The 9,817-nt window shown below is 44.4% G+C and overlaps 1 protein-coding gene across 5 annotated transcripts in view; it reads left to right on the forward strand.

Annotated features, from left to right (window-relative positions):
- The window catches only part of Gpsm2 (G protein signaling modulator 2), a 40,993-nt gene extending 31,382 nt beyond the window's left edge, over positions 1-9,611 (forward strand). For all 5 annotated transcript variants that reach the window (XM_021157386.2, XM_021157390.3, XM_021157387.2 and 2 more), the window contains 4 exons: positions 1,503-1,682; positions 5,600-5,753; positions 6,202-6,419; positions 8,918-9,611. In XM_021157386.2, coding sequence (XP_021013045.1) covers positions 1,503-1,682; positions 5,600-5,753; positions 6,202-6,419; positions 8,918-9,142 — 777 coding nt within the window. In that variant the 3' untranslated portion in view covers positions 9,143-9,611. The remainder of the gene's footprint in view (positions 1-1,502; positions 1,683-5,599; positions 5,754-6,201; positions 6,420-8,917) is intronic.
- Positions 9,612-9,817: the final 206 nt, after the last annotated feature.

Genomic DNA, 9,817 nt, shown 5'->3' on the forward strand with positions numbered 1-9,817 from the left:
CACTGAACAACAAGAATAATTGTTATTCCTTGATAATTCCATGTATGCATATCATGTATCTGGGTCATTTTCACCTCCATTCTCTTCCCTTTCTGCTGAGTTCTTTCTTTCCAAGAAAGTCTCCTTCTCCTTTTATCTCTTTAAAAGAAGAATTCTTGGTTAGAAATAACATGCCCTTATAATTTTTAAGGCACAGTTCCACTTGAGTTTTTTTAAATTTTATTAAAATGGATTTTGAGGTATAGTTTTATGTTCTTAAATCCAGGCCATTTTTTTTCCACTTAGAAGACCACGAAGCTACGCAGAGAGATTCTGTCTCAAACAAAGAGACCACAAAGTTCCCACTAGCATGTAATTCCCCCTTACAACTGAGCCTGACTTGCTGGCTGTGTGCCTCACTCCTGTCAGCCGTGGAGCAGGGACTAGCCTGCCACTTTGTACCTCACAAGGGACTCTCCTAGGTTGGTGGAGCTGTTCTGTGTCTTGATTAGAGTGAGTTACACGGTTCCCAGTGGTACACATAATATTTGCCGTGAACCCTCTGTGATGAGTTCAAGCTCAAGTGTAGAGTGTATGCATGAATTGTATACTCTGCACAGACTTCCCTTCCCTCAGTCAGGCATCTGTGTTTGCTAAGACTGTATGGCTGTATAGCCTAGGCTGATGTTGAATGTCCAATTCTCCAGCTTCCAATCCCGAGTAGCAGTCATTGCACCTGACTTAAACCTATCTGCCCATTTGTGTACTGAAAATGTACAAGTTTCTAGCTGTAACAGATTTTTATTTGATTCACATCTAGAATAATACTTTATCTTCTCTGACCATTCAAAATATATTTTTAAGGAATTTGGTAAACTTCATTCATTTGTTTTTTTTTAAACTCATAAAAACATTCACAGTATGCATTTGATACACAATGTTGAATATGTTGAATGGATTCATTAAGATTGTAAGGCTAGGGGGCTGAAGAGATGGCTCGGTGGTTAAGAGCACTCACTGGCTGCTCTTCCAGAGGTCCTGAGTTCAAATCCCAGCAACCACTTGGTGGCTCACAACTATCTGTAATGGGATCTGATCTGATGCCCTCTTCTGGTGTGTCTGAAGACAGCTACAATGTACTTATAAATAAATATTTTAAAAGTATATTAAAAAAAAGATTGTGAGGCTCTCTGGGCATGGTGGTACGTGTCTTTAATCCTGACAGTAGGAAGGTAGAGTTAGGCAGATCTCTGTGAGTTCGAGGCCAGCTTGGTCTATGAACCAGGACAGCCAGGGAAGTTATACAGAGAAACCTTGTCTTGGAAAAATAACAACAAAAAAGGGAGCTGAGGCCAAAGGTTCACAGGGCCCGATTAGCCTAGTAAGGCTACCTTACGAGACCCTACATCTAAACACAACAGTAACAGCCACAACAATAAAGCCTCTCACGGATCTGTGACTGTCCCATCCTAATAGAACTGTGAAGGTGGCTTTCCTCATGTCTTTCCACTGTCCATCTGTAGGTGCCCAATTGGAACAGTGAAATTCTCGCTAAACAGAAACCTCTCCTTGCCAAACCATCTGCAAAGCTCCTGTTTGTCAACAGACTGAAGGGCAAAAAATACAAAGGCAGCAGCGCCTGCACTAAGGTTCTCCAAGACGCCAGCAACTCGGTGGACCACCGTGCGCCGCACTCCCAGAAGGTACGGTTCCGTCCGGAGCGCTGTAAGGCCCACGAGTCATACTCGTTTCCTTGTATTCATTCAGTTGTTGGTAAGCACATAACATGTCCTAGTGAAAGAAAGTGTCTCTCAGGCTTTCCTGCTCCTCAGCTAGGGCCCGTTCTGTTCATAGAGAAGTTCTTCTCTTGCTTTGGACAGTAGTTGTCACTGTCTGCAAAAGCACTGTTTCTCTTACTGTTGTTCTCTAGTAAGACTAACTCATGTTTGAATCCAGAAAAACACTGACTGCAGATTCAGGAATTTGGTTTTTTTAAATGAGTCAGACCGTGTTACAGCACTGTCTCACCTAGTGGAAACAGACACCAGGGGATTTTTTTTTATCTTCATGGATTTTTAAGCAAACACTATCTTAGAGAAAAAAAAAATTTTGGTAGCATCAGCTTTTTTTTTTTACAGTCTAGTCATTACCCCCTCCTGGTCCACCCTCCTATTCCACTCCTTCCCCCTACCCCCATCTCCAAGAGGATGTCCACTCCACCCACCAGGCTTCCCTACTCAAGTCTCTCAAGGGTTTGGTGCATCTTCTCTCACTGAGGCCAGACCCAGCAGTCCTCTGCTGTATATGTGTCAGGGGCCTTGGGCCAGCTGGTGTATGCTGCCTGGTTGGTGGCTCAGTGTCTGAGAGATCTCAGGGGTCCAGGTTAGTTGAGACTTCTGTCTTTCTATGGGGTCACCCTCTTCCTCAGCTTCTTCCAGCTTTTCCCTAATTCAACCACAGGAGTCCCCAACTTGTACATATCTGCATCTAACTCTTTCAGCTGCTTGTTGGGCCCTCAGAGGACAGCCATGGTAGCATCAGCTTTTATTTCATCTTATTATTGGAACCTTCACACACACACACACCCCATTTCCACTCCCCAAGTCAGAGTTTCTCTGTGTAGCCTTGACTGTCCTGGAACTCGCTCTAGACCAGGTTGGCCGGGGACTCAAAGCTTCACCTGCCTCTGCCGCCCGAGTGCTGGGATTAAAGGGGTTCACCACCACTGCCTGGCCATGACCACTTTCATATTTAGAATTTTATCTTAGGGCTTCTATTGCTGTGAATAGGTGCTATGACCCTGGCAACTCTTAAAGAGGAAAACATTTAATTGGGGCTGACTTACATGTTCATTATCATCATGGTGGGAAGCATGGCAGCATGCAGGCAGACATGGTGCTGGAGAAGGAGCTGAGAGTTCTCCATCTGAATGGGCAGTCATCAGCAAGAAAGAGACAGACTAGGCCTTGCTTGAGTGTCTGAGACCTCAAAGCCTACCCACAACAACCCTAACCGAAAGACTTTCTCCAACAAGGCCAACCTCCTAATAGTGCTGCTCTCTGTGGGCCTACGGGGCTATTTTTATTCAGGTTATCACAAAAGTACAGCAGTTTATTGAATTTAACATACTCAGAAATAAAGGCACCATTGACTTAATGATCATTATTAAAGAACTCTTTACGCTTACCTAGCTATCCTCAATTCTGATAAACAGAATCAAACTAAGTCAAAAAGAACATTATTATAGGAGGAACAACAATATGAACTAACCAGTACCCCCAGAGCTCCCTGGGACTAAACCACCAACCAAGGAAAACACACAGAGGGACTCGTGGCTCCAGCTGCATATGCAGCAGAGAATGGCCTAGTTGGTCATCAATGGGAGGTCCTGTGAAGGTTCTATGCCCCAGTATAGGGGAATGCCAGAGCCAGGAAGCAGGTGTTGGGTGGGTTGGTGAGCAGGGGGAGGGGAAACTAGGAGATAACATTTGAAATGTAAATAAAGAAAATATCTAATAAAAAGTATAGATAGATAGATAGATAGATAGATAGATAGATGGATAGATAAATAGATAAACTAAGTTATAATTTAAAAAAAAAAGAACATTCTTCACCAAGTACCATTTTCAGTCAAGGAAGGTCTTTCAAAAAACAAAGATCTTTTGTTTTCAATCAGAATTTCAGGGGTTGGGGATTTAGCTCAGTGGTAGAGTGCTTGCCTAGCAAGAGCAAGACCCTGGGTTCAGTCCTCAGCTCTGAAAAAAAAAAAAGGACAAAATTTCACTAATGGCTATATACCCCTTGAAGTGTCTTTTCAATGCTTTTTGGCTAATAAACAGAAAAATTATGGGGCTGGGTATAGATTGACTGTCCAGGGATGCAGAACTAGGGCTCTAGGCTGTCTTGAGCAGGCACACTGAACAGAGCTAAAATCTCTGATCTTTTGAAACCTACTGTGGTTTTTTCATTTGGGGGCTGTTTTGAGACAAGGACTTACTCCCTGTGGACCAGGCTGGTTAGTATTACAGATATGGTCACCATGCCCAGCGTTGTGCTATGGTTTTGATGTTCAAAATTGTACATTACAGGCTTTTTGTACCTAGAGCAAGGTCTTGGTGATGATGTATTGGCTACAGCTTAAGCACTCCATTCCCAAACATGAGATTCAGCTTAAGTCTGGAGTCAACTGCTCTTCCCCTGCCCTAGTCAGGGTTTCTATTCCTGCACAAACATCAGGACCAAGAAGCAGTTGGGGAGGAAAGGGTTTATTTGGCTTACACTTCCACACTGCTGTTCATTACCAAGGAAGTCAGGACTGGAACTCAAGCAGGTCAGGAAGCAGGGGCTGAGGCAGAGGCCATGGAGGGATGTTCCTTACTGGCTTGCTTCCCCGGGCTTGCTCAGCTTGCTTTCTTATACAACGCACGAATACCAGTCCAGGGATGGCACCACCCACAATGGGCCCTCCCCCTTGATCACTAATTGAGAAAATGCCTTAGAGCTGGATCTTACAGAGGCATTTCCTCAACTGAAGCTCCTTTCTCTGTGATAACTCCAGCCTGCGTCAAGTTGACACACAAAACCAGCCAGTACATCCCCTGACTCATTTTAGGATGCCATGCCGTGTCTCCTAGGAAGCTAGGTGTTACTAGGTTCTCTTCCTGCATTAACCACACTTGATCGTTTTGTTCTTTAGATTTGAATTTCTCACTTCTAAAACGTTCTCTGTACCAAGTCTTCCTCTAATACTTAACCCCTCACGTAGACTTGTAGACTAGACGCTTGAACGTTTGTTTCTGCTGCTCGGATCCACTTGAGGGGCCAGCGTCTGTGCAGGAGTGTTCAGAACTAGCTGTACAGCCACCGAAGGTCAAAAAGCTCACTGGGATTTTGCCTGCAACGACTGATGCTTTCTTGTTTTGTTTTTTTTTTTTCCTCTTTTTTTTTTTTGTTGTTGTTGTTTTTAGTTTTGGTTTTATTGGGTTAGTTGTTTTTTGAGACAGAGTTTCTCTGCGTAACCTTGGCTGTTCTAGAACTCTCTGTTGACCAGGTTGGCCTCAAACTCAGAGATATACCTGGCTCAGCACCTCCCTAGTGCTGGGACTTAGAAATACACCACCACTGCTAGGCTTTTAAGATTGATTGATTGATTTGGGTGTTTTGCCTGCTTGTATATCTGCACACCAGAAGAGGTAATCAGATCCCATGAGTACAGTTATTGATGACTGTGAGCCATGTGGGTGCTGAGAGTTGAACTCAAGATCTCTGGAAAGACAACCACTGTTCTTAACCAGTGAACCATCTCTCCAGCCCCTGGGATTCTTCATTTTTGGTTCTAGAAGCAGAGATTATAGTATGAGTGTCCAGTCCAAGCCTCAGATATATTTTGTTGGCCTAAGAAATACAGGAATTAAAAGTTAAATAAATAAAAATGGTTTTTTTATGGGGTGGATACAGGAGCATTTTATTACCAATTGCCACTTAAGCTCTTTTTTAAAATAAAAGGCCAGTTTTTAAAATCTGTATCCTTTGCCTTTTCTGTTTAATTACATCATGGTGTTCATTGATGACCTAAGGACAAAGAGGGATAATTAAACATACTAGATTTTCTTTGTTTTAGAAAATCAGTTCAGACACGATTGGAGATGAAGGATTCTTTGACTTGCTAAGGCGATTTCAGAGCAACAGGATGGACGACCAGAGGTGCCACTTACAAGGAAACTGTCGCACAACATCCACAGCAGCTGCTTCTGCTACCCCCAAGTTGATGAAAGGTAAGCCTTCTTTGCTCTCCTTCAATTTCGGTTCATCTTATTTATCTGAGGCATAGCCCAGGCTAGCCCATTTGGTAGCAAGCAGTAGGCCCTTCATCTGCAACACACACAAAGTCAGATCATAAGACATTTCATATCTGAAATTTAAAAATCTAAACTATATTACTTATATTGTTACATTTCTCTACTATAAGATGATTTCTCCCATAGATTAAGATTGGCCAGTCTTTTGACTTCACTAAATGATCCCCATCCAGAACATGGAAGGAAACAAAGGAATTTATAAAGGAAAGACAACTGTTTGGTCGCGTTCCTCCCCACTCTGCTGGGGAAGGCCACACAGCAGCAGTGCCCTGCACGAGAGGAAAGCTAGGTGCATGCGAGTTATGTGCAAGTAGACATCTCAGCATGTTTGTAACATTTCAGTGTTATTCTTTCCTGTCCATAGCACCGTCTGTCTCTGTGGTGTCCCCCAACACAGATGAGTTCTTAGATCTTCTTGCTAGCTCACAGAGCCGCCGTCTGGATGACCAGAGGGCCAGTTTCAGTAATTTGCCAGGGCTACGCCTGACAAAAGGCAACAATCCATCTGTACTTGAGCGCCTGATGACAAATGACAAGAAAGAGCCTGATGAAGACTTCTTCGACATCCTTGTAAAGTGTCAGGTAAGTGCAAACTCACTCCATTCTGTGGAGTAGCCCTGTGCTGCTGTTGGGTGCTGGCCTTTAGGGAGGTGCCAAGACACCACTCAAAGGGTGGGAAAATGCAGCCTAGGTTATGGGAGGCCAAAGCTTGGGGTTCCTTGACTCCTGGGTATCGTATCCAGTCACTGCTGGGAAACTGCAGAGAAGCTGGGAATGAAGTACGGGGTGTCCTCAGGCCACAAAGAGGCTGGCCAGGACTGGTTGCTCCCAAATTCCTGGACATCCAGGCGCTGCTGGATCTCAAAGAATTGGAAACAGAATTGGAGGCCTGCAGGCTGAGGATGCTGAGGGTGGGAGCTCCAGCTTATCTCACTGGTGAAAGTCCTTAGCTTAGCAGTGGTTGTCTGGGAGCGCAGAGGCTTCTGCAGGAGACTTAGGATGTGGCTTGGTATCAAAGGCTTTCTCCATGCTCCCCACAGCAGATAGACAGTCCACGTTTATCCATGTTTATTGACTGTTTAGTGTGGAAAATGGGTACATACGGTACCAAACCCAACTCCTCAGGGTGGGCCAGAGATTAAATACCTTTAGCAAGGAGGAGTGTCTAGGGAGGGAAGCTTGTTGGGTAAACCCTCAGGGTCTCTAGGTACCTCATTAGCATGGAAAACTGTTTTGGTCCACGTGTGAGAGGTGTGGCACGTGTTCTAGGCCAGGAATCCAGTGGGGAGGAGGGACACCCCTAGTCTCAGGTAGGTGCCTGGGTGTTGTGGACTCTGAACCTGCTCAACCATCCCATGTTTCCTGGCATGGTCTACTGTCCCACGGGGCTCTTTGTGGATCAGGCATTATTTACTTGCCTGTCATTCAGAAGGCCACTAAATGCCTTTGTTACAGGGACAGATTGGGGCACCAGGATGCTCTTGCATCAGGCATCTAAGTGGAAAGACAAAAGTGTGTACAAAGGGCAAGCGACCAAGCCCGCTCAGTCAACAGGTCCTCCAGCATGCAAGTGAGGATTAAAAAGAAAAAAAAAGACAGTTTTGTATCATGACCCCAGTCAATTCTGGGACTGAAGGCAAATTTAATTTTCCCAGTCCACTTTTTATACCATTTTAGTTACATGCAAGTATTAAGGATGAGCAGTACAATAAGGAACTAGCAAGGCAGTGGGCAAAGTCCCGTGATTACTCCCGTGACAGTTGTTTAAAAGGTCTTGTCATAATGGCCGAAATACTTGAGCCCACTTCCTTGTCCAAGCCCAAAATCTTGCCTGAAGCCTACTTCTTTTGTTGCACCCTAAGATTAAAATTCCTACCTTACCCTGCCTCCCCATTATAGCCTGAAGTTAGATTCTTGCCGAAACTTACTTCCTTAGCATATCCTAATGCCAGATTCCTGCCTGAGCTTATGTCCCTGTCATGGCCAATGTCAGATTCTGTTGCGGCCTGCCCGCAGTCCACAACACGAACGGTTCAACTGAGAATGGCAGTTCGAACTGAAAAGAGAGGAATCTAGACGGGGCGGAAGAATGAATGGAGCCAAGACAACATACATTCTGTTCAAGGCTCAATTTTACTATTTTCAGACACTCAGTTATAAAGGAAAGGGGAGGGAACCCAATATCCCGCCAAGTAACTCAGGGTCCAGAAGTAGGACGAACACGTGTGTGCCTCCAGGCAGCAAAGGCAGGTTCCAGCAGTGGGCGTGGCAGGACGAATGAGCCAGTAGCTCCACCCTTGAGCAAGCAGGTTCCAGGCTGGGGGAAGGGAGGCCACAAGATTCCTGCCTGAAGCCCATTTCCTTGTCCTTGGCCAGTGTCAAGCGGCACCCCAAAAGGCTCTCCACAGGCAAGCAAGAGACAGTGTGGCAGTGGTACTATGAAGAAAAAGTAAAGGTTGAAGGGCTAGTGGGTGGTCAGAATAGGTAGTGACTTGGGGAACATCTGTTTTGTATACAGTTAAGAATAAAAACCCTCTGCTGGGCAGTGGTGGCGCTCGCCTTTGATCCCAGCCCTTGGGAAGCAGAGGCAGGCAGATTTCTGAGTTCGAGGCCAGCCTGGTCTACAGAGTGAGTTCCAGGACAGCCAGGGCTTCACAGAGAAACCCTGTCTCGAAAAACCAAAAAAAAAAAAAAAAAAAAAAAACCCAAAAACCCCTCTGGGTTGCCATTTGAATCCTTCGTGCAAACAGCTTCAAACATCAGCAGTAGATTATAATTTGTTGGCCCCCTGGCCTAGACCATTCTAGAAACACATTATATAGAGAAGATTCTAATTTTGAAACTGTCATACCTGACATTTTAGTGTCAAATTATTTGTGACCAGCTGTAGTAGTATAATATACTTACGAAGCCCATTTCTCCGTAATACTTGCTTTAGTCTCATTCTATCGAGTTTCGGGTCTGAAGACAACGTTCTGAAAAAAGCTAAAAGAAATGTGTATGGATCTAACTCCGAACAGATGATGCAGCTTGGCATTTTCCTTTCTGACTGTTATGTTTCCATTTGTCTCCATCTTTAGGGGTCGAGATTAGATGATCAAAGATGTGCTCCACCACCTGCTGCCACAAAGGGGCCGACTGTCCCCGATGAGGACTTCTTTAGCCTCATCTTACGCTCTCAAGCTAAAAGAATGGATGAGCAGAGAGTTCTGCTGCAGAGAGATCCAAACAGAGACAGTGAGTTTGGACTAAAGGAACTTTTGCAAAATAACGCTTTGTTGGAATTTAAGCATTCGGGAAAATAACTAGCAAAGCACAAGATGGTGTGGTAACCTACTGAAGAAAAGGACTGGTCCCCTCAGGACACTGCAGGGAGCTCACCACTGTAGCAGTCGCCACACTTTAGGGTGTGAATGCTGGGTACTAAGGGGCTGACATTCTTCTGTTTCAGGGCAGAATGTCCTGGAAGGTGCTTCCTCAACTTAACTGACCTTGAGATCCCTTGACTAGGGTCTGTGTAATAGGAATTTAAGTGAACCCTACCTTAGAACCCAGTCTTTTCTCACGGAGTCGCTTTGTAAGGATCTAGTTGACAGTGACTTTTTGTACCTGCCCATGAATATAGCGGATTGCATTGTTTATTGAAAATAATGTAAATGTCCTATGTAAAAAAGATGAAAATAGTCATAAAATTCTAGTTTAAGAAAACTACATTCAATATATTTTTAGGCAAAGCCAGTGAGGGAAATGAGAAATAAACTGCTTTTAGCATGCTCTGGGTTATCTGTCTCCTTTATTACATAACGCAGTGATAAAGTAGCACAAGGCCTACTTTTAGGAGATGTACTGTTAGGAAAACTACATAGGCAGAAAACTCACAGAAAGTATGCAAGGCTTAGCTAATGTTAGACCATGAGCCTTCATCTAACGAGTTTATGAGACAGTGATCTTCTGGCCCGCATTTGGTGCAGACACATAGA

Source organism: Mus caroli, unplaced genomic scaffold (assembly GCF_978045245.1).
Source record: "Mus caroli unplaced genomic scaffold, Mus_caroli_1 scaffold_3, whole genome shotgun sequence".
NCBI classification, from domain to species: domain Eukaryota; kingdom Metazoa; phylum Chordata; class Mammalia; order Rodentia; family Muridae; genus Mus; species Mus caroli.